This window comes from Microcebus murinus, chromosome 10, assembly GCF_040939455.1.
Source record: "Microcebus murinus isolate Inina chromosome 10, M.murinus_Inina_mat1.0, whole genome shotgun sequence".
Taxonomy (NCBI): Eukaryota; Metazoa; Chordata; class Mammalia; order Primates; family Cheirogaleidae; genus Microcebus; species Microcebus murinus.
Genome location: NC_134113.1, coordinates 9935690 through 9960145, shown reverse-complemented (window position 1 = coordinate 9960145; position 24456 = coordinate 9935690). Strand labels below are relative to the sequence as shown.

At 60.3% G+C, this 24456-nt stretch overlaps 1 protein-coding gene across 1 annotated transcript; it reads right to left on the bottom strand.

The window, feature by feature from the left end:
• Nucleotides 1-1112: 1112 nt before the first annotated feature.
• Nucleotides 1113-23824, bottom strand: KCNJ4 (potassium inwardly rectifying channel subfamily J member 4). Its single transcript, XM_012741932.3, has 2 exons — nt 23571-23824; nt 1113-3271 (listed from the first exon to the last, which is right to left on the bottom strand). The coding sequence occupies exon 2, from the start codon at nt 3230-3232 to the stop codon at nt 1898-1900; it is 1335 nt and encodes a 444-aa protein (XP_012597386.1). The 5' UTR covers nt 3233-3271; nt 23571-23824; the 3' UTR covers nt 1113-1897.
• Between the last annotated feature and the right edge of the window lie 632 nt (nt 23825-24456).

Genomic DNA, 24456 nt, shown 5'->3' with positions numbered 1-24456 from the left:
ACACCTTACACCTCCTAGCTTTGCCCTCTTAGGTTGCTGCCATGAGTCACCGTGAAGGAACTGGACGTAGCTTATTGTAGGAGGAAGAGCCCGGGAGGGGAACCAAAGCCCCCAGAAGACAGCCAGGCCAATGCCGACGTGCGGGTGCACGTCGGGCAGTTGTTGGTCTCAGTTTCAAGGGACAGGCCCTCATCCTGGCCCTCGGGGTCCCAACTCTCCACCCAAGCCTAACACCATCCAAGGGCCAAGGTGGCTGGCTTTGAGGGCCTCAAGGGGCCATCTGGGTGACCCCCATCTGGGTCGTCCAGCCCAGCTGACACTCCAGCTGCGGAGCGAGCCCAGGAGAAACCAGACAAGCACTCCCAGCGCAGGGACCTGAGGAAGAACGAGTCATCGCTGTCTAAATCAGAGAAAGAAGAGACTTACCCAAGGTCCCACAGTGAGCAGAGACCAAGCCTGGACTGTGACCACGTTCCCTTGTTAAACTAGAGCCCTGCCCACCACGTCCTGCAGCCAACTTCGTCAGCACGTGTGTGTACGTGCACGTGCGTGGGGGTGTGACTCGGCTGGGCCCATCCCACTTCCACCCGAGTTGACACAGGGCCGGGATGGTTAATCCCATTCTGCAGATGATGAAACTGAGACCAACAACTGCCCGGCGACTTGCTGACTATTGCACAGCACCCTAAGTAGCCGAGCTGGGACCCAAACCCAGGTTCTCTGATGCCAACTCTGGGTCCTTCTGTTGACTCGAGGAAGGAAAATGGTGGATGAAAAATTTCCCTCCAAGGGTCGTCTCTCAGAAAGGGCACACACAGGCACACACAGACACACATACTACACACAGGCACACACAGATACACACAGACACACATACTACACACAGGCACACACAGATACACACAGACACACATACTACACACAGGCACACACAGGCACACACATACTGCACACAGGTACACTCAGAGACACACAAACACACAGAGACACACGTATACTACATACAGGCACATAGAGATACACATATACTATATACAAATACACACATGCTACACACAGGGACATATGGACACATATGTGCTTTCTCTCTCTCTCTCTTTCTCCTTTCCAACTCTCCATCTTCAACCAGTCTACCCTATTGGACCATATACTTTATTAAAAATATATAATTACAAACTCCATTGTCAATCTGGCTGGGCCTGGGATCCCAGAGGGGCTGCAGGAAGGGACAGGCCCTCATCCTGGCCCTCGGGGTCCCAACTCTCCACCCAAGCCTAACACCGTCCAAGGGCCAAGGTGGCTGGCTTTGAGGGCCTCAAGGGGCCAGCTGGCTGGGCAGGGGAGGGGCTAGGCTTGCCAGGTGGGGAGGGGTGGGGTGCACAGAGGGGCTGCATCTCCTTGTCCTGCAGGTAGAAATGGCAGAAGGTGAATTTGGTGTCTCCGTCTCTCTCCATTTATAGATATTTACAAAAGAAAGTCATAAGCAACAGGCCACAGTCATGCAAAAGAAACGCACCCCCCTCCCTCCCCCAAACTAAGCCCCTGCCCACCCTAGAACCCCAAGATGCCCCCCAGCAGTCCAGCCGCCTTCCCCGAGTTCTGGGAATAAAGGGGGAGCGTCCTTGAAGAGTCGGTGGGGAAAGGGTGGTGGGTCTGGGGCAGAGCCGCCCTGGGGAGGTGCTGGGGAACCAGGCTGACCCGGCGGAGGGACGGTGGGCCCTTCCCGGCCTGAGCTCTGGAGTCCGCAGGAAGGGGCCTCCCAGTCTTTGACGGCCCCACCTTCCCCTGGAAGGTCCACGGAGCCAGGGTCAGCTCTGTCCTGAGTGTGCGAGGGGAGTCCTGGCGCCCACCCCCAGCAGAGGCTCGAGTGGGCAGCGGTGCGGGCTGGGCCTGGAGGTCAGATGGCGGACTCCCTGCGGTAGGAGATGTTGTCCAGCGGGAGGGTGGCCTGCATGCGCTCCAGATCCAGGTGGCTGCCAAACTCGAGCATTCGGATGATGCCCGCCTCCTCCTTGGAGCCCGCCTCCAGGCCCAGGCCCGCGGCCACGGCAGCGGCGGCTGCCGCCTCCTCCTCCATCTCCTCTTCCTCCTGGCTCATGAGGGCCAGCTCGTTCTCGTAGCAGAAGGCACTGGGCGGGGGCGGCGGGGCGGGCAGCACGGTGATCTTGCTTTCCTGCAGCTCCCGGGCGGAGCAGCAGGGCGTGCCTGCCACCTCGTAGGTCTTGTGGAAGCGAGAGTAGTCCACTTTGTAGTGGCTCTTCTCCTCGAAGACCACGGGCTCGAAGCGGTGGCCCCACAGGATCTCGCTGGCCAGGTAGGAGCTGCGGGCCTGGGTGGTCATGGCCGTGGCCTCCACCATTCCCTCAAGGATGACCACGATCTCGAAGTCCTCCGACTCCAGCTCCTCCTTGCCCATGCCGTAGAGCGGGCTGTCCTCGTCGATCTCGTGGACGATGATGATGGGCGACACCAGGAAGATGCGGTCCAGGCCGATGTCGTAGCCCACGTTGAGGTCCCGCTGGTCCAGCGGCAGGTACTCGCCCTCCTGGGTCATGTAGGGCTTGATGAGCTGGGCCCGCACGTGGGCCTCCACGATGTGGCTCTTGCGCAGGTTGCCCACGCGCCACATGAGGCAGAGCTTGCCGTCGCGCACCGAGATGACCGCGTGGTGGCTGAACAGCAGCGTCTGTGCCCGCTTCTTGGGCCTCGCCATCTTGGCCATGATGGTGCCAATCATGAAGGAGTCGATGACGCAGCCCACGATGGACTGCACCACCACCGCGATGACCGCCAGCGGGCACTCCTCCGTCACGCACCGGAACCCGTAGCCGATGGTCGTCTGCGTCTCCACCGAGAACAGGAAGGCGCCCAGAAAGCCGTTCACGTGCATGATGCAGGGCTTGGGGGCCGCGGGGGCTGCCCCGCCACTGCCCGCCGGGCCCCCCGCCGAGGGCGCCGCCGGGCTGCCCTCCAGGTCACCGTGGAAGAAGGCGATACACCAGAAGAGAAGGCCAAAAAAGAGCCAGGAGACAAGGAAGGCCGCGGAAAAGATCATGAGCATGTAGCGCCAGCGCGTGTCCACGCAGGTGGTGAAGATGTCCGCCATGTAGCGCTGCGACTTGTTGCTCAGGTTGGCGAAGTAGACGTTGCATTGGCCGTTCTTCTTGACGAAGCGGTTGCGGCGTTTCCGCCGGGGCACGTGGGCCTGCCCGTTGCGGCTGTGCCCGTGCATGTCCTGAGGCCGGCGTGGTCACCTGGGAAGATGCAGGGCCTGGGGAGGAGAAGCCGGACAGGTGAGGCACCAGGAGCCAGGGGCTGACACGAGGGAGCCCAGGCTCAGCCACAGACGCCCGGAAGGGGAAGAGACTGGACCAGAACCCAAGACTTCCCCAGCCCCGGCAGGCAGAATGTGACTGTTGGGGCAGTTGTGATGACAGGGCCTGAGCCAGTGTCCCCAGGCTGGCCCCGCTCTGGGATTGGGGCTGGCTGACCAGGAAGCTAAGGCCATTAAAGTCCAGGTCCTAGTCTCTGTCCCTCAATGCTGCCCCTCCAAGCCTCCTTTTCCCACTGTCCTGGAAGCTTCCTGATGCCCATCTTGGCTCCACCTCCCCCCACCCGTCCTGCCTGCCCTGAGCACAGGGAGCTGAGACACTCCGGCCCTGCTAACCTCCCTGGGTTCCGCCTCTCGGGGGTGGGCACCCTCTTGTGCCATCCAGTGCAGCAGCCGCTGGCCTGTGGCTCTTTACAGCGAATTAAAGTTAGACAGAAGTTTGACTGCAGTTCCCCACTTGCACACGCCACGTTTCAAGCGCTCAGGAGGCACACGTGGCTAATGGCCACCATCCTGGACAGAGAAGATACGGCAGCTGTTTCCATCACTGCAGAGAGTTCTTCTGGACAGCGCTGGGACCCGCAGCCCCACCTTGGTCCGAGCTCCTCTTTTAGAACCCCCCCCCCCAGCTTGGAGTCCCTGAGCCCCAGATGTTGGCCTGTCCTGGCCCCCACACTTGTTGGGAGTGGTGGTGAGTGGAGAACACAGTGTGGCGGTCAGGAGGGAGGAGGGGGAGCCCTGAGCTTTGACCCCTGTGCAGGCATCACTACTCCCATGTCACAGGTGGCTCAGAGAGGAAAAGCGACCTGCCCAGGGCCACACAGCTCGCAGGGGACCCAGACTCAAGTAGCATCAGCATTAATAAGCAGAGGTGTGTAGACCAGGAGTGGGAGGGGCAGATGCACCTACTACCTAGCTGGGCTGCCCTCTCTGAGCCTCAATATCCTCATCTGTAAAATGGGACTCAAATCTCCCCGCCCACCACAGGACAAAGGAGATAGTAGCTGCTCCCTTAGAGCCAGCTGCCCCCTGCTTCCCTCCCGCTTCACGTCCCAGGAGCTGGTGAGAGGCTGGATTTGACTGTCAGCGTCCCCAGCTGTCCCAGCGGAGGAGCCCCCTCTCCCCATCTAGTGGCGGGATGCACCAGCTGGGCCCATGGAGGGCAGACCCTCTTCCCCTCCCTGCCACCAGGTCCCCAGGGGGTGAGATGGTGCTGCTCCGGCCCGGCCGCTGGCAGGGCCAGGACCCGGCCTGGGTTCCTGATAACATTTTGGCCCAGAATTATATAAGGCTGGAAGTTTCTATTTTCTGTTCTATTCTTCTTCCTGATCTAATTGTGCATCTGTGGCAATGTTTATACACTTCTCCGGTTCAGGACAACTCGGTTGCCGCAGCAACCGGTGCGCGCCAACGCTATAATTTAGAGATCAACAGCTTCAGAGCCTGCCTCTTCCCGAAAGAAACTCCCTCTCCCAGCCCAGGGGTGAGCCCTGCCCCCCTCCTCCCCCGAGGCCACCCCCCTCCCCGACTCCCAGTTCTTCTTCCAGCTCCCCTGCAAAGGAGCTCCCTGGTCCCCACTGTCCCGGGTTGGAGTCCCAGATCCACCATGTGACTTGAGTTGACTCCTCTGAACCTCAGTTTCCTCACCTCAAAAGTGGGAGCAATGAGCTCCTTACTCTGAAGACCCGCCATCATGTGGGCATGGCCTCTCATGCAATGCTGGCCCTCCAGAGCTGGGAGTCCCCACCCTCCCTGCCACCTCCCCCAGAGTCCCAGCAGCGGGGCTCCAGGTGTAGCCCTGAGGGGATTGGGGACCAGGTATGCCCTCTGGTTGGCAGAGAGTTTTCTAGGAGGTCCTTCCCCCTCTGCTCTGTCCCACTGCCTTGAATGTCCCCATCAGCATGCAGACTGTCAGAGCAGGAGGAATGTCAGACCACCGAGCTCAAGACCCTTATGTGAGGCCAGGGAAGTCCATAGACGGGAAGGACGTGCTAAGGGTCCCCGAGCGGGGCTGTCGGGCCAGCCCTGAGCAAGGCCTCCTCACGCCCACCCCTGAGCTCCTCATACATTTCCTCCCTGGAGAGGGATGGGGTGGGTTTGGGGACAAGGGAAGAGAGGGCACCAACCCAGCCCCAATAGGCCCTAGACCACCATCTGCAGGTGTCCAGGAAAGAGGCAGAGGGGACAAGAAGTGGCAGCCTGGCCCTCTGGTAGCTAAGGACATTAAGCTGCAGAGACCGTGGGGGCCTTGCCCAAGGCCAAACACAAACCCAGGGTTTGGGGGCCCCCAATTCTCTGCACAGTGGGGCTGGTGGGTTCAGCTGGTATTGCACAAGAGGCTGTTCGTGGGGTTCCCACCTTGTGAGAGGGGCCCCGGGGAGGCCTGGGGGTGAGGGGCTGAGGGAGCTCGTCCCCCCATGCCATAGATATGGGGCCTCCCCTGGCCCAGCACTGCCAGCTACTCCCCATTTGTGACGGGGGTGGGACATTCAGCCAAGCCACGTGGCCCAGGGAAGCCCCAGCCTCGGCTTCAACCCTCACCCCCCAGCTGCTGTCCTTCCATCACCCCGCCCCAATAGCCATCGGCCCCCACAGTATAGTCCAAGGGGGCACCCCTGCCCTACCCCCACAGGCCACAGCAGGTTTCCTGGGCCCTTGCCATCTGTCAGGCCCTGTGGGGGGTCCCAGCACTCCGGCACACACTGGGCAGCGCCAGCTCCCGGCATTCCCCAGACCAGGCATCCTCCGCCCAGAGCCGCCCCTGTGCTGCCCCCTCACCCCAAAGACCCTCAGTCTACAGTGACCTGCTCAAATGAGCACATGCTCCTGCCACCCCTTTGGCAGGACTGAGAGGCTCACTGCCAATGCCCGGGCTAACCCGAGCAACACCTCCCCAAAAAGAGGAAAGTAGGAGCTTGCCATTTTGCTTTCACAGCTGCGGGGAGAGAGCCAGGTTTTCTTTTCCTTGTTTGTCATAAGGGGCTTCCTGGGGAAAGCAGGAAAGGAAGGTGGGCAAGAGGAGGGGCACAGATGGCAGGAGAGGGACAAGAGGGCTTGACAAGAGGGTCAGTACCATCGGCCTCCCAACAGAGATACTTTATTAAAACAAAAAACATGCGCTTGCTGTTCAGGTACCTGCACTACCACGATTAGACGGCACGTTTCTGGACAGGGAACTGGTCTGATTTGCGTGTGCTGAGCGTGCACTGAAAGGAGGCGGTTTCAGGCCTGTTTGCCACCAAGGAAGCCCTGGGAGGCGGGGAGGGGCCGGGCCCCTCTGTCACTCTGCAGCATGATCTCCAACAAGTCCTCCCTCCAAACCCCATGTGGCTCGTGGCAAAATGAGCAGAAGGAATACGACAGAGGCACTGTCCTTTGCTCTAGAGTAGCATCCTGGGACTCTTTCAGGGGCAAACATTCTTTTAGGAAGTGACGGGGATGAGAGATGCCAGCTGCCTTTAAAATGTAATGTCCTTTCTTGGCAGATGAAGAGTTGACAATGCCATGCCGGTTACCACACTTTTTATTTGATTTTTCTGTGCTAGGGCCATCCAATATCTACACACGCTTTGTTCACATTTCACTGGACAACTAGGGAAACTGAGACCAAGGACAGGGTGTGGCACCATGTCCATAGGGACACAGTGAAGGACAGTGGGGCCTCGGGGTAGATCCAGAGGTGCCCGCAGGGCTGCCATCGCTGGCACCAGCTGTCCTGCCCCTTCCTGAGGAATTAGAGAGGGGCTAGGGACCCTGCAGGCCAGGGAAGACCACCCAACCTTGTCAACTTGTAGGTTCTCCTGACGATTTTGTGACACCAAGTGCTTCCTACTTGCCTACACCTGTCCCTGCATAAGAAAAGTTGACACACTGGCAGGTCCCAGAGACCTGGGCAGGCTGCAAGGGCAAATCTCCCTCTGCACACTCTGGCCACCAACGGGAAACATGGTGGGTGGCACCTTGGCTGGCCCTGCTGGCTCCAGACAGCACCAGCCCTTCCCGACACTCAAGTCCCTTGGCGGGGGTAGGGGTGAGGGGAGTGCAGGAGCCAGTGCCCGTCTGCTGGGTCCTTACAGATCTCACTCTGTCCCACCAGGGCTGCTGAGGTCACTGTTACTGGGTGAGACAGCAAGGGAGGTGCCATGACTTGCCCAAGGTCACACAGCCCAGCCCTGGGCCCAGCGGAAGCAGTCACCCCCTCTCTGCAGCTCCTCCCCGGGAGCGGCTGCCAAGCCCTGCCAGAGAATGCCTCCTGGATCTCACGGAGGCATCACTGCGTCCTTTGTATGTTTAACAAGTATTTATTAAGCACCTACCACAGCACAAGCAGGGTTATTATTTCTCTTCCCCAGCTGAAGAATTGCAGGCTGCAGAGTTGGGGGTGTTGAGCGTGGGGGTCACACACCGGAAGTGACAAAGTCGGGACTCCAACTGGGGTCTGACTGGCTCTAAGTCCCCACTCACCCTGGTCCCCAGCCTGTGGCTTCGGGCCGTCCTCCCCTGCCATAGTGCCCTGCTTAGCTTGGTTGCCCGGACTCCCCCCGCCAGGCCCCGGCCCCCGCAGCTCTCCACGCCCTCCCCGGCTCAGCCGCTGGGCCCTGCTCCCCTGAGCCCCTCACTGCCTGTCAACCCGCTCAGCTTCTGTCCAACTTCATGAAAGAACGTGCTAACACCCATGTGTTTGGGGTGGCAAAGCCCGGCTCCGTCGCAGCTCTGTCACCTCCTAACGTGTCCTCCTTGGACCTCAGTTTCCTCATCTGCAACACAGGATGATGTTAAGAGCACCTGTGTCACCAGGCCACTCGTGAGGCACACGCGCTCCCCACAGCAGCACCTGCCGCTGTCAGGTGCACTGCAGGGAAACACAGATGATGACAAAGATGACAGTGATGGCTAGGACCCTGGACAGGGACAGGGAGCTGGGGAACCACTTCCACTGCTGGCTCCACCACTGACAGCCGTGGCCAGATGTTCCTTTCCCATTTTGCCCAATGGGGGCATAACTGCTCCTGGCCGGAGAGTGGGGAGATGTCATGGAACAAGGCGCCCAGCGCAGAGTCCGAACTAAGGCGGGACATCATGGCTGTTCCTGAGTCTGCTCAGCCCCTCATTCCCCGAGCCTCTGCTGGGCCTGGGAGGGGAGGCCGAAGCTCCAGCTCGGGGCAGTTGGGGCAGTCGGGCGTTTGGGCAGGGCCGAGGGGGTAACTCAGTGCACCCAGGAGGGGTCCTGCAGGGTGGGAGGATTTCCCTGGGGAACGGGCAGACTTCATCAACACCGTTGCCCATTTCCCAGCCCTTGAGCGGCTCAGGGTCTGCCCCATCTCCAGCTCCGAGGCCTGGACTGTCTGGTTGTGGGTTTGGGGGGTGACTTTCTGCTGTAACATGTGGGACTTTGCAGGGAGGAAAAGGACTCAAGCACCCAGGCCCATGGCTGTTTGAGCTGTGCTGTTTGAGAGTAAATGGGGTCAAGGACAGGCCTAGCTACAAGAGAAACTGGCAGGGCATTCCCACCCGCCCATGGCCTTCCGCAGGCCCTGCAGGCCCCTGTCCCCTGGGTTCTGCCTCCCTCCTCTTCATGAATCTGGAGAGCCCACGTCTTCCCCTCCAGGTGCAGCAGCTTCAACTTGGAGTCTCTATACCACTTTCTGCCAGTGTGACCTTAGACAAGTTACTTAACCTCTCTGGTCCCTGCACGCATCTTTAAGTGACGCTAATAATAGAGCCTACTTCATAAGATTGTAATGAGAATAAATGGATCGTGCACATCACGTGCCCACACAGGGTGAGTGATCGATCGGGGCGTGTGTCACTCCCAAGGCTGAACACTGCTGCCTCTTGATTCCTCCCCTGAATTTCAGGTGCAGCATCCCAGAGCCCACCCAGCACCTGTCACACAGCCCCGTCAGTTTGTCCCAACACTGCACTGGGGAGCAAGTGGGCAGAGGCAGCGCTCAGAGTCACACGGAGCTGGGCCACGATGGGGCTCCGGCCTGCCTCTGGCAGGTCACTGCCATCTCCGGGCCTCAGTGCCTCCATGTGTAAGAGGAACACAGCAACGACTACCTGCAGGCTGGCCCTGAGGGTCAGATCCGGATTGTCGCGCAGGTGCGTGCCACACAGTGGATGCTCAGTAAAGCTGTTCCCCTCCTTCTTCTGGACCCTGAAGTCCCACGACACACCTAGCCCCTCCCCCACTGGCCGACTTCGTGACATTGCAAAATCCACGCAGAGCATCTGAGCATTTAGCGTGCATTTCCTCTGCACCAGCACCGTCTGAGTGCTTTACACTGATCGATTCCTATCATCTTCACACTGACCTCAGAAGAGGTCACTATTATTCCTATTTTAGAAGAAAATCAAGGCACAGAGAGGTCCAGCAACTTTCCCAAGGTCACACAGCCCATCGATAGTAGAGCCAGGATTTGGACCCGGGCAGTCGGCACCAGAGCACAGTGAGGAAGCAAGCAGCTCTCCTGCCTCGAAGAAACACTGTCATGCTGCATGCTTGCTCCCACTTGATAAACATCATCAAGCCCTACTATGTGCCATGTGCTGTGACATCATCCTCCTGGGGACAGAGGACTGGATCGTGGGAGCCAGGACCAGGTTCCTGAATTTGGGTCCAGCCAGAGCCTGGACACATGGCCAGTCTGGGCTCCACTCAGGCTTGAGCAGTGAGAGGCGAACAGGCTCCTTCCTCCCACTCTGCACCCCACCCGGCCCCCAACCACTGGGCTGACAAGCAAGTTCCCCAGAGTGTCAGGGCCAAGTCTCAGGGGCTGGTGGCTGGACGATCCAGAGGCCACCTGCTCCGACCCACAGGTGCATCCTTTGTGTCACTGCTGACACCTGGCCCCTGCCCCCGATGGAGAGCTTCCCGCCCCCCCAACAAGAACCTGTCCCCTCTTCCCTGCAGGGATCAGAAGGCGAGGGTGGGTCCCCAATGCCTTCTCTTTTCCGGAACAGCATCGGCCCCTCTGTGGTGGTGGGCTGCCACCCCCACCTCACTGTGGCTTCAGGGACCCGCTGTGCTTCCCTGCTCCTCCTCCAAAGTCACGGGCCAGTTACGCTCACTGACACTGGCCTGGGCCAGCGCGGGCCACAGGCCCAGCCCGCTCCGGTCCGCTGGGGAGAGACGCGCCGCGGAGACGGAGACAGGGCGTCCGCACAGCAGGCAGTGGGAAGTCGTGCTAAGCGGTTTGAAGGAAAAGTGCAAGATGAAGCGAGAGAGGACAGGGGACTGGCTGGGGTCTCCGCAGGCCTCTGGGAGCGAGCGACGTTTAGGCTGAGACCTGAGGAGCAAGTGAGTCATTCGGGAGAGCTATGTGTCTATGTGAAATCGGGATATAGAACATTCCAGAAGTTTTGTGTGTTGAGAACCTACAGCGAGGCCAGGTTGCCGCCGTGGAGTGAGCAAGAGGCCGGGCAGCCCGGACGGCAGGGGGTGGCGAGGGCCGCAGGAAGCAGAGGCCCAGCTGACAGGTTTTGCCTGGTGTGGTCGTTTTGATTTTCCAGTGAAATCTTTAAGACAAACAGGAATCGGGAATAATACAAGCCCTGTGCATCCACCACCAGGCCCAGGAAATAAAACACCCCAGTACGGTCCCAGCGGTGCCCTCCCTCGCCCGGCCTCTGAGGCCTGCACCGTCTGAGCACGGCGCGGTCACTGCGATGAGATGGTGAGGCGGGTCTCTGTGGCTGTCGTGCGGGGCACAGCCAGAGCAGGACGCTGCCAGGGAGGGGATGATGGCGATGGTGGCTGGAGCTGCCAGGATGGTGGCAGAGGGGCTCAAGAGAAGGAAATGGATTTGGACACGTTTGGGACAAAGAGTCCCCAGGGTTTGGCGGTGAGTTGGAGATGGAGGTGGGCGAAGGGGTGGGAAGAGTGACAGGTAACGGTGGAGACGGGCAGAGGACCAGGTTTAGGGAGCAGCAGTTTCTAGTGTGGCCTCGGAGAGGCCAGATGCAGACACGCCCACTGGCTGTCAGGCCCTGAGCCTCCAAGACAGATCTGGGCGGGGCCGGGAGCGTTCGATTGTGAACACCCGATGACACGTCACACTGTGGGAGTAGGTGACCCCACTTGGGCCAAGGGTGTGGAATGAGGAGAGGAGAGGGTCTCAGACGAAGCCTCGACAACCCAAGGTGGAGGAGAAACTGCAAAGCTGGCGGAGGCCGAGAGCGACGGCCACAGCAGGGCAGCGAGGCCTCTGGAGTGGGGAGGGAGCTGTGAGCAGAGTCCCCAGGTTGGCCCTGCCCAGCCCAGACCACCTGCGGCCACTTCTCCTCTCCTGCAGCCAGAGAGTCCCTCCCTCCGGCAGCCAGAAAGGGTGGAAACTCTTCATGGGCTCATGGGGTGAGGCGGGAGGTGCTGGGGGTGCAGGAGCAGAGGTGACCTCAATGCAGCCCAGCCCACGTCTGCCCCCCCATAGCTGACCCGGCCCAGGCGGTGGGGCTGCTGGCCGTGGTGGCGTGTCTCCCAGAAATTCGGGGGCTGGGGCCAATGCCCTGGGCTCACACCACACGCACAGGATCTCCCTGAAATGCTCCACCCGCCCAGCAGAGGCATGGGAGCAGGGGGGGCTGAGCTCCCGCCTGGCTTCCCTCCCTGCTCCCGGCTACTAGGAAGAGGCCACCAAGTGCCACCACCCGCGGCCCGGCACTGCAGCCCAAGACAGCCACACACGTGGGGCATGAGGCAGCCTCACCTGCCGCAGGTCGTCACCGGGAAGTGCCCCAAATGCCCATCCGTGGCGCCGAGACAGCGTGGAAGGAGCAATGCGGGTCCCTGAGGTGTGTTTTTAAGCGAGAAAAGGCAGCAGTGGTGAGCAGGGAGTATATAGCTCCATTTGTGTAAAAAGGGAGAGGGGAGAAATTTATAGATACACATATTTGCTTATCTCTGCTTGTCTGTGGACGGAGACCCAGGAAACTGGCGACACTGGCTGTCTCTGGGGACGGAAAGCAGGCGGCTGGGGACAGGGTGGGAGGAAGGGTTCTCACCATATTCCTGTTTGTGTCTTTTTAATTTTAGAACCATATGAATGTATCTAGAGGGGAAAAATGCATGAAAAGTTTTAAAATTAGTGTATGCATATGATGCCTATGTGTATTTTTCAGGGAAGGGTCACAGCATTCAAAAGGGACTGTGACCCAGGAAGTCTGAGAACACTTCACCCATGGGCTGTGTGGCTTTGGGAAAATACCTTGGCCTCTCTGAATCCCCTCCATAAAGTGGGGATGCTGCAAAAGTGAGCAGCAGAGGGCAGGTGTCTGTAAACTGTAAAGTGCAAACACCCTTCTTGAAGGGGGTGACTTACCATCTGCCCTTCCTCACTGTCTACCCTCCCCTCGGCCAACTCCAGGGCTCCTCTTGAGCCCCTACCCTCCCAGCAGCTCTGGGGGAGGCCCCTGGCTGGCCCTCAGCCCTCACCTCCCTCCTGGGGTCCTCCAGGCCTGAGGGCCCCGTGGAGTTGCCCCTCAGCCTCCATCGTCCTGCGCTGCCCAGCCTGGCCACCCGCCTCCTTCCCCTCTCCCTAGCCCTCCTGTGATCTCATCCCTCGAACACCAGCCGCATCCCCCCCCTGACACTGACAAGCAGTGACAGCAGACTCAGCTCCCGCTCGCGAGTCTGCCGGACGTGGAAGAGGCATCGCACACCCAGCACGGCCAGCACGGAGCGATGCCCCCACGCTCGCTCCCCGCCTCCCCCCATCTCAGTCTGTGACCCCTCCAGGGGGCCACTCGGGTCTAACACCTGGGCATCACCCTCCCACCCTCCCTGAACCCAACCGAAGTGACAAAGGCATAACCGACACGCATGTAGCGTTCACTGTGGGCCAAGCATTGGGCCCTCCTCGGGTCCTCGCCACACCTGAGGATCATCATCCCACAGGGGGCTCAGGAGCTCGCCCAAAGCAGGTGAACCGCAGGATCCTGGCTGCTGGCCCCACACCCAGCCCGTCCAACCCGCAGGGCCACGTAGCTACTAACACCCCAGCCCCCCACTCCCTGCAGTTCGTGCTCCTCAGCTGAACCTCCCTCCTCATTTCCCTAGGCACCCAGGAGGAAGTCCCAGCTCCTGGCAGGTCCTGCCCTCTCTGCCCTCAGCCCCCAATGCCCCCAAGCCACAGGGCTTCCTTCCTGCCCCTTGAACACACCAAGTTCATTCCTGCCTCTGGGCCTCTGCACGCGCGGTTCCTTCTGGTGGAAATTCTCTTCTGCAAGACTCTGCGGCTCACTCCTGCCTACCATTCAGGTCTAGAGTCAAAGGCTGCCCTTGAGGTTCCAAGAGGTCCCCAGACACTCCTGGGCCAGTTTCCTGACCTTCCTACCAGCATTTACCAATCCAAACCGATCTCACTCGCAATGTCCTTCAGGGCAGGGACCCTGAATCTCAGAGCCTGGCACGCAGTAGACACTTAACAAACTGGCAACGAAACATGATAATTTCAGTTGGGCATAATTCCCATGAAGGGTCTGAGCAATGTGACCAAGGACATGACCAAGGAGAAGCGTTTATTTATTTATTTTGAGACAGGGTTTGGCTCCATTGCCCTGGCTACAGTGCAGTGGTGTCATCATAGCTCACTGCAACTTTAAACTCCTGGACCCCAGCAATTCTCCTGCCTCAGCCCCCCCCCCCAAGTATCTGGGACTACAGCCTCATGCCACCATACCCAGCTAATTTCTTTTTTTAGTTTTTGTAGAGATGGGGTCTCACTATATTGCTCAGGCTGGTCTCAAATTCCTGGGCTCAAATGATACTCTCACTTCAGCCTCCCAAAATGCTAGGATAACAAGCTCAAGCTATTGTATCAAGTTAAATTTTTCTATTTTTTGTAGAGATGGGATCTCGCCATGTTGCTCAGGTGGGCCTCAAACTCCTGGCCTCAAGTGATCCTCCTGCCTCAGCCTCCCAAAATGCTGGGATCACAGGCTTGAGCCACTGCACTCAGCTGAAAAGCTATTCTGATACTGCAGTCAGGGAGAACCTCCCAGCAGAGATAGCCTCTGAGTGGAGACCAAGAGACCCTCTGTGTCACTGGACACAAGCACAGTGGCCCTGAGCAGAGGGGAGAGAGGATAGAAAGTTTGAGGCCTTGGGCCTCTGTCTTATGCTCCACGGTAAGCACAGGGCTCTTCCCAGGTGTCCCCCAGGTGTCCAGGGGTGCAGGGCAGGAGGTCTGTCCAAGGTCCTGGCCTGGGGAGAAGCTCCCGGGATGGGTGGCAAGGACATGTGTGTGGGGCCTAGTGGGAGAGGACGCAGCAGACAGAGGCCTCAGAAGGGGCAGAGACAGCAGGAGGAAGTCAGCCCTACCCTGCCCCAGCACGCCTGCTCAGCCACAGCTGCCAGGGACCGTCACTGATGGGCACCTGCCACACGCAGGCAAACTGCCGAACGCTTCCTCATTTCTGACCATCTCCCCGCTGGCTCCTAAGGCCAGGGAATCTCGAACTCCAGACACCCCCCATTCACTCATTCACCGCCCTACATGCGTCCTGAGCTGGGACAGGGTCCGCCTTTCTGCCTGCTGTCTCTCCAACACAGCGCAGTGCCTCGCCTCGGAGGGCACGCTGTTTAAATAATCGCCCAGCGGATGAACGTTTCCTGAGCACCTACTATGTGCTGGGGGAAGGGAAGTAAGACACAATCCTGCTTTGCTGAGCTCCGTGTGTAAGTGTGTGAGGACAGCAGCCAGGGGGGCTGCGCAGCCAGAGGGCTTCCAGAGAAGGTCCCCAGGAAGATGTGGGCAGAACACCAAGGTGGACGGGCAGAGAGCAGGACACTTGGCCCGTGCAGGGACCTAGGCCGAGGGCTGGTGCACCTGGAGACGCTTCGGGGCCTGGAGCTGGGTGGGCCGCAGAGCAAGGGAAAAGAGGCTGCTTCTGAGGGCAGGGCGGTGGCATCCTGGAATTCGTGGCACTTCGGAGCATCCAGGGAGAAAGGAATCTGTACATTTGAGCCTCTGTCCATGGTGCCGCTGGGGTTTCTATACGGGGCAATAGCTTTCCAACTTTTAGACCAAGACCCAGAGTGAAAACAAACATACTGTTTTTTATTGCTACTTATTATACAATATGTATGTTTTTAAAGCTGAACTAAGAGCAGCACAAAATAATACTTTCTCTTATTACATGCTGCTTTGACATTTTCTTTCTTATTTCATTTAAAAAAATAAGTAATGCAACTCACTAAATCAATTTCACAACCCACTAACGGGAGGGGACCTGTCTGCAATTTTAAAAACTCTGGCCCAAGGGTGGCTTAGGAGCTGTGAATGGGTCGAAACCGGGATCTAGGGCATGTCTTGAAGCTGTGACCAGCCATGCTGGGACCACGGGCTTTTGCAGGCACAGAGTGGGAGGAGTTGTTGGAGGTCATGGGGGGATACTTGGATCAGTGAGCCCCCAGGCACACAGGACCTCCACGAGCAGCCCAAACAGGGGTTCTTGGGGTTCTGGGTCCAATCTCTTCCCCTGGCCCTGTGTGAGAACCTTCTCCACCGCTCCCCACAACAGGTGCCATTTAGCAGTTGTTACACACCTCCCAGGACAGGGAGCTCACTCACTTCTCAGGCAAACCACTGGATTGTTTGGAGCGAGGCTCTGCCATGCTGTTGATGTGGCTGGTAACTAACTCCCTCCCGTGACTAGCTGGCCATTCTCCTTTCTGTCCCCTGGCCCATCATCTCAGGGACTGGGATAGCTCCAGCACGCAGCCATGGCCCTCTCTCTGCCCCACCCAATTCCCTTTCCTCTCTGCTGCCCAGTCACTTCCAGGTATCCGGGGGACAGCCCTGGAGCCCAGCAGAGAGAGGCTCTTTCCAAGATCAGGTGGCCTCAGGATCTGCAGCTGCATGGCTTGGTGCCGGCACTCAGCCACTTGAGCAGGTCTGGGGGGCTGGGGAGGCACAAAGGCTCAGCAGGGAGCGAGGGCAGCAGGATCCAAAGTAATGCCAGTGAGTGGGGGCGGGGGTGGGGCCTGGAAACCAAGCCCAGTAATTGCCACGAAGCAGCTCGTATCAGCAGCAGGTCAGGACATAGTCACAGACTCACAGGCTCAGGGCACCCTCCCAGTATCCCTTAGATGCAAAGGCACATGCCCAGCCCTATGGGGCAGAGGACAGGGGCCCAAAGAGGGGACAGAGCTGTCCGAGGTTACATAGCCACTCAGGGGTGGAGCTGGACTTGAACCCAGATCTTTTGTTTCCCATTCATGGGCCTCAAGTGGGACTACCGAGGACCCCGGGAGTGGGGGGGGGGAACCCCGGCACCCTTCCTTTCCTATCAGGAGCAGGTGGGTCCCTCTGGCCTCAGAGTGCACTGTGAAGGACACAGCAGGAGGCAGCGATCAATTAGCAGAAGATTCCAGAGGCAAGTGGGATTCTGGGAGAAGTGAGCTAAGAGGACTGTGGCGGGACTGTGACTCTGCGCCCTTCGTCGGAGTGACTGCAGAGGGTACCTAACGTGGTGCAAGGTCCAAAGGACACCGAAAGCCCCTTCTGCCTGTCCCATGTCACCGCAGCCATCTCCCTGTATGGCCTCATGGGGTCCCCTGATCCCACCATCCCATCTGTCCCCCAGGCGGACTGGCCTGGGCTTCTCGGGCCTACGAGGGAGCTCCTGCAGGGCGTGGGGTGGGGGCTGGGAGAGGAGCTGCAGGGGCCAGGGGACAGCTTCGCTGAGGTGTCCCAGAGGCCAGATGGTGAAGCCTGGTGCTACCTCTGCCACCACCTCGAGGATGGGCACACCCCTGCCCTGGGGCCGAATCTCACCTTCAGTAAGACAGGATCAGCTCCTCCCTGCTCCTCTGTGGCCTAGCTGAGGTCCCCTCCCACCCCTGCTGTCTGGGTGGAGCCATCATGGGCTTTGTCGACCAAAGGAAAAAACCAGGCCCATCCCTCCAACCCTGCTGGGTGGTCTCTGCTACCCAGAGGGGCAAAGAGAGGTTCCCAGAGGGACAATGACCTAGTCAAGGTCATGCGGGGTCCATGAGGGCTGAGCTGGGATTCAATCCCAGGCCTGCTCAACTTGGGCCACCTTCCTCTTACTGCTGTGCCCAAGGGCTGCTGCCCCTGCCCCTCTCTGCAATCCGAGGACTTTCTCAGCAGAGGGGGCTTAACAGGTCCAGACCCTCCTCGCCTCTCCTCCTCCAAAGCCCATCGGTACAGGGAGTGTCTTAGAGAGAGGAGGGAGGCAGCAGCCCCACAGGCCCATTAGGGTGCAGACGAGGCAAGAGCAGCCCTGGGCTCAGGTCCGGCCCCAGCTCTGCTGTGTGACCTTGGGCAGCCCCCTGTGGTCTCTGGGCTGTCTCTCCATCTCCCGAGGGAAGTACTGGAGAAAAGGCAGATGCAGGGGCAGACTGGGAGCCCCTGGGGTAAAGCTGGGGGACTTTCTCCTTTGTCCCACCCCAGGGAGCTCCACTACCCAACAGCACCTCCCCTCTGCACTGTGGGGTCCCCCGCTGGGCCCCCCAGCAGGCCTGGACCAAAGCTCCCAGCTCACAGGTCACCATGACAACGCTGCCTTCTCCCTACACAGCTCAAGGACCACCTTCGGCGGCAGCCCACAGGGACCCTCTCCACGACCTGCCAACGGCTTGGAGCACCTCACCTCCCCCCGCCCGCTGAGGCCAGATGCTCCAGCTGAGGCGTGACAGCTGGTCAAGGACTGGCCAGGTAGCTGCAGGGAGGAGCGGGCGAACTGTCACAGGAGAGAAAGGGGAGCCCCAGGCTGAAAGAGACGCACCCACCCTCCTTCAGGAGGCCGGATGGAGGCTCCTGGAGGGGTTAGAACGGGGCACAGGTAGAGGAAGGACACACGGCTGTCTGTGCCCAGGGACGTGGGCAAACCCTCGCTTCTCTCTGGGCCTCGGTTTTCTCATCTGCAAAGCGGGGGTGACGGTTCTCACGGGGCGATGGGAAGATTAAGTGAAATCATGAATAAAAGCCCAGCACAGAGCCTGGCACGCAGGGACCGGTCTCCCTCCTGCAGCAACGCCTCCGAGGAAACCTCTTTGTCACCCTGCCGCCGCGAGGCAGCACATCCATGCGTGCAGCTCGCGCTGTGGGGAGGAGGCCGTGGGAAGGTGCGGCAGGGACGCAAAGGGCCAGGCCCCAGCACCTGCCCCTCCCTTTCCCCCCCTGGCTGAGCCTCAATTTCCCCTTCTATAAATGAGGGGAACCACCCACGTCCCAGGTCATCCAGGTTCACCCAGGGACCAGATGGCGGGCCACAGGGGCAGTATTGGCCAAGGGCTCTGGGAGCGGGGGGCCTAGACCCAGAGCAAGCCGGCTCGTGAGCCCACCCCTGCCCCCCACGCCACACCCCACCCACCACCCCGTGAGTGCCGTGTGCGCGCATGCAGGAGCGCGCGTGTGTGACTCAAGGTCTATTCATAGCTGAGCTCCACCAGCTGCAGCGTCACAAGCAGAGGGGCCTCAGCCCATATTATTATTTCAATTACCATCTGAATTAAAAGTTTGAGCAGCGATCAGCCCACGTAGCCAGGGGAAGAGGGAGCAGGAGAAAAATAAGGATGAAAAGGAGAAGAAGGGCTGTGCCTGGAGATCCCCACACCCCAAGGAGGGCTGCATCCGCGGAAGAGTTTTAAAGGTTATGCCAGCCCCAGGGTGCCCGCTTGTCCTGCCCCTTACCCAGGACCCAGGGTCCCCGTGAGATGGGAGGAGCACTTAGGGATGACAGCCCAACCACAGCTACTTTGTGGGAACAGATCAGTCAGTCCAGAGTCTTTGGCACACGGGTGGGTGGATCTCGCTCAGAGAGGATGAGGGACTGACCTAAGGTCACACAGGGAACCACATCTGAGGCTGCTGTCTCTCAGACCCTCTCGTGCCAGGCAGGCCCCACACTCAAAGTTTCCCCTGACCTCTCCAGGCCATTTAACACCATATGACACCGACATCTGCAGGTGGTCCTGGGGGCAGGGCGAGAAGGTTGGACACTGCTGTCCCTGCTGGTTTCTCTATCCTGTTCCCTTCTACCTGTGCCCTGAGCCTCACTCTCCTACCTGCAGTCCTAGCCTGGAGCCAGCATCCTCTCAGCCTTCTGCACCCACAACTTCCTGCCATCATCCCAAAGGCCCCTCCCCACCCACTGGCACAGCAAACAGAGCCCTGGAAGAGGGGACAGGCAGTCTGGCCCAAATCTAATTCTCTGGGTACCTTTGGGCAGGTCATTCCCTGTCTCAGAGCCTCAGTCTTCTCATCTGCAAAATGAGTGCTTCCCCTCTGTGTGCGTCAGTACCTGTGTCTTCAGAATAGAGCCCCCAGAGCATCCACAGGATTCCCGAGGGGGTGTCATGCTGTGGGGGCGACCAGACCATCTTCTGCCAAGCCCCAGCCCAGGGGAGGAACATTTTCCACGTTTTCCCCAGGGAAGTCCCAGAGACAGCTCCTGAGAATCAGACCAGTCTGGACACAGATGCAGGTTCCTCTGCTCCCTTGCTATGTGACCTTGGACAAATCGCATAGATTCTCTGAGCCGTGGCTCCCCCATCTGTAACACGGGGACAACAAATCAACATTGCAGTGTTGCTGGGAGGATTAAATGAGAATTTGCAAAAGCTCCTAACCAGTGCTTGGCGAGACAACGTGAGTTTCCCAGCTGGGAAGCGGGAAGTGATGGGCGCTGCTCCCGCCTCCTCCTTGGGAAATATCAAAGGCTCCTGGGGTTTTGGAGGTGGAGAAGGCATTCAACCTCACCCATAAAGCAGGAGTCACCGGGCCAGGTTCTCTGCTTGAATAGCTCTGGGAATGAGGAGCTCACTATTTCACAAACCATCCGCAGCCACTCCCCATCTTTATCTCCAGCTCTGGGAATTTTCTAGAATGGACCATAACCTTCCAGCTTAACCCCAAATCCAGCCTGTCCCTTCCTGGTACTGCCTGAAACTGGCTTTAAAATGAGCCTGAAAGTGTTCCTCAAGGAGTCGGAATGAAGGGTGGGAGTGCTGCCCAGGGGCAGTAGGGTGAGGGCAGGGACAGCAGGGAGGGCGAGGGAGGTGCTGAAGCCAGAGCTGGGCCCGCTAAGCTCCTGGCTCCTGTCTGGGCTGCCACAGTGTTCCCCGGGGTGGCTGTGTACCTGCCTGTCTGCCTGTCTGTCCGCTTCTGCCCCCAAACCATCGCTGCGACCCTGGAGGGTCTACTTCCCCTTCTGGGCCTCAGTTTCCACTTTTGTGAAATGAGGGCATCAGACCAGTGATTTAAGCCCCAAGGCTTCTGTCTGAATTAAGACCCTCCCACTCCACCTCCCCACCCGCTGCTTGGGTTGGCCTGCACCCTACCTCCAGCCCAGGGAGCCGTGGGCCCCTGAGTGCCTGCTGAGTCCCCGTCCCCCCTTCTTATTAGCACTTTGGAGGTTGCCTTTAAGGACTCTACATCCCCAATTTACAGGTGAGGAGATGGAGGCATAAGGAGGTGAAGCCACTTGCTCAAGGTCAGAGAGTCATTCAAAATTCAGGACTCCCTCCTGTGGGCCAGGAGATGGCAGGACTTAAAGGCAGCTTTTTTCAGGAGAGTCACCGAGAGCTTGAGCGGCCAACTGTTCTTTACACAGATGTGGACTCTGCATGGGCGTGGTGGCCAAGGTCACGCAGCAAGGCAATGACAAATCAGGGTCCTGAACTGAGGCTCTCTGCCTCCCAGGTCCCACCAAGCCAGGGCGACAGCAATATGGCCTGACTTCCCACCCCAGTCCTGGGATCTCCCCGAGATCGGGCCCCTTGTCCTCCCTCGGCCTTGCTTGGCTGTGCCCAGAAGCCCCCAGCACCTGGCCTGGGGTGGGAAAAGTGAGCAGGAAGGCAGGACAGAAAGTTGAGGGCTGGCTGCTTGCCCCTGGCCCTCTGGCCCTCCTCTCCGGCTCCCCTCGTGCAGGGGGAGCGGCGGCGGTGATGTAATGCACTCGGCTTTCGTCCCGGTGCCAATCTCAGAAGAGAGACGACAGATTGCGTGAGCCAAATTTGGCATCCTAGGGGGAGAGGCATGAAAAGTGGAGATGTGGAGGAGAACAGAGGAGCCTGGGGAGGTGGGGAGAAGCCCCCTGCCCAGCAGACCTGGAGGCGCCTCCCCTCCCTCACTCAGGCCCTCACCTCCTCCCCAACCCACCTGGCCTTGAACCTCTCCTCCTGGCTATGAGACCAGCCTGGCTGCTCCCTGGCCCCTGTGCCCCCTGCTGCCGGCCCCCACCCCCACCCGCCACACTGCTCCAGCTCCGTTTCCCACCGCCGCTAGTTTCCTGGTTACCGTGTTGCTGGTTGTCATGTCGCTTACATGTCCTCGTGACTCAGTGGTCCCCGCAGAGGGGCCCCCTCCTCCTCACACCCTCCTTAGCACTCGCCCCCGCCTCCCCCAGATCCACATTAAGAAGCAGCCCTCCTTGTAAGCCCACACTGCTCCTCCTCCCCTGCTCTCTCATCCTAAGCTGAGAATCTTTCCGCAGCATCTCCTGGAGCTACTTCATTCTCTCTCCCAAATGTCTACAAACCTACTATGCTCCAGGCTCGTGCAAGCTGCTTTCCGAGACCTGACAGTCTGTAAACTGCTCGCCGCCCTGAGGATGTCATTACCATCACCCCCATTCTACAGTTGAAGAAACTGAGGTTCAGAGAGGTCAAGCCAGCTGCCTAAGGTCACTCAGCAGAAGCTCAACCAGCTGTTTGGTCACAGTCACCCCAGAGGTTTTCTTCTGAGAGAGCAGCTTTCTTTTCAGGGCTAAACCGAGGGGCCTCGAGGAACAGCTTCCAAGCCCCAGATGCACTAATTCCAGGACACTCCTACCCTTGGTCAGTCTTCTCTTTCTGGCCATATTCCCCTGACCCCACGCCTCCCTTAGCGTAAAGTGAGTCCTTACTCCCATCTGCCCAGCACCCCCCAGCCTGGGAACAGCCCTCTGCTCACGGAGCCCAGGGCTCCCCTTGGAGGTCAGTAGGGCAGGGAGTGATGTCCCCATTCCACAGACGTGGAAGTTGACACTCAGTGAAGAGATCGACTAGCCCAGGGTGCTGGTTCCTCAGCTAGCTGAGCTAATTTCTGGGAGCCTGAATGGAGGATGTATGAGGCCCATGACCCAGTGTGGAAAACCCCAGAAAGAGTCCATCCTTCCAATGGAAAATAGAGTCGAATGTTCCAGGCTCCAATTTGGACACAGGTCAGCCCAGTGGCCAACAGCGTTTGCTCATGCTGCACCCGCCCTTTATCCTGACTGCCCTGTTCCTCCATTTGCTCCCCTCATCACAGGCCGGGCCAAGGCACAGTGTGGGTCTTGGGCCCCTGAAGTCCTGCTAACAGCTCCCCAGAGGCCTGAAGCCATGGAGGTCATGGGACCGGAGGTGCAGGATCCGCAGGGCCAATGGTGATGCTAAGCACCAGGGGCTCCAGCCCCTCTCCAGGACTGCATGCCTCCCCCCTCCCCCCCAACCCCTCTAGGCTCCCCTCAAGCCCCTGCTCTTGTGGCCTCTTCTGCCACTTAGCTCTGCCTCTGGCCCCTCCAACGCACCCAGCCTCCCACGTCCCAGCACCCTCTCCCCATCCTGCAGCCTGGGCACTGGGGGCAGAAGGGTGGGTGGGGGCAAGGAGGTTGTCCTGGTGGGGGAACATTCCGCGTTGCAAGGGAAGCTGTCCTTGCTCAGGGGCTTGTTCAGACCTCTCTTTCCCTGGGGGGCACCCTCGCGGAGAAGAAGCAGTCTCTGCCTCTCTAGCCTGTTTCCACTACCGTAAAATGTGACACGACTCACTTGCTGGACCCCGACGCCCCCGCCCCGGGGTCACAAAGTAGGTGCTCACACATGAGGAGCGGGATTTCGTTCCCCTCGGATCGCAGGGCCATTTGCAAAGAGACCACAGCAGGGGAGGTGGAAAGGAGAGACACCCCTGCTTGCCACAAGTCACCTGCCTTGGAGCTCCCGGCATGACAACTGGGGGTGGGTGGAGGCAGGGAAAGGTCATGGCCGGGCCACGAGGTCAAGACCCCTGCCACCCACCTCTCCCCCCTTCCTGGCCACAACCCAGACCCCGACGCTCCCAGACCGACAGAGCGACAGAGCCCGCCAGCTCCTGGGAGTCACGGGACCGCGCCAACGCGCGGGCAGCCAGAACCCGGCTCCAGGACAAGGTGCAGAGCGGGCGGGGCCGGAGCGGCCTGCCCCGGGACACACAGACAAGCACTCGGCCGGACAGACTGACGGACAGCGCCCGCGGGGGGCGAGCGCCCGGCTTACCGCGGGGCGGAGGGTCAGACGAGCGTCCCGGAGGCGGCGAGCGGGCGCTACATCCCACGGCGCGATGCGGCGGGCGGCGTCCAGGCGGGGAGAGGGGAGTCCCGGCGCCCCCTCCCCGCGAGCTCGGCCGGCCGGCCCGCGCTCCCCTCCCCGGCTGCCGGCCGCTCTGCGCGTGGGTCTCGGGGTCTCCGCGCGTCCGGGCCGTCCCGCGCCGCTCTCCGCGGGCCGCCCAACTTTCAGCGCTGCCCCGCGCCGCTCCCTCGGCGCCGCCTCGGCGTCAGCATCGTCGGGCCCCGGGCCCGGGCTCAGAGCGCGGGGGTCGGGGGGCCCGTGGCGCCCGGCCGCCCGCGCTCGCGCCCCCCTGCCCCGCCGGCGCCTTCGGGTCGGCCGCCCCGCGCTGTTCGCCGGTTCCCTCGCTGTCACTCCGTCCTGCTGGCGAGCGCCGTCCCCCGCGCTGCGCGCGGCTCCCCGGCCCCCTGCGCCCGGCCCGGCCCCGCGACCCCCTCGGCCTCCGGGCCCCGGGTCGCCCTCGGCGCTCCCGCCGGCCGGCCTCCGCCGCCACCGCCGCCCCTGCTCCCGCTCCTCCCTCCCGCTGCCCTGGGTCTCTGCCGCGCTCCCCGTCCCTGTCCCTCCCCCGGCCTCTCCTGCCTCCCTCCGTCTCTCTCGCTGTCTCCCGCGGGGTCTCTGTCCCCGTCGCTGTCGCCCTCTGCTCTCCTGCCTGCCGCTGCCGCTGCCCCGTCTCTCCCTGCGCGTCTCTGTCTGTCTCCCTCGCGGTCTCTGTCCTTCCCGTCTCTCTCTCCCGCCCCCTCTCGGCGCGGCCCCCTGTCTCGGACCCAGGCCCCCGCCTCCGCCGCGTCCCCGGCTCGCCCGGGAGCCCGAGCTCCCG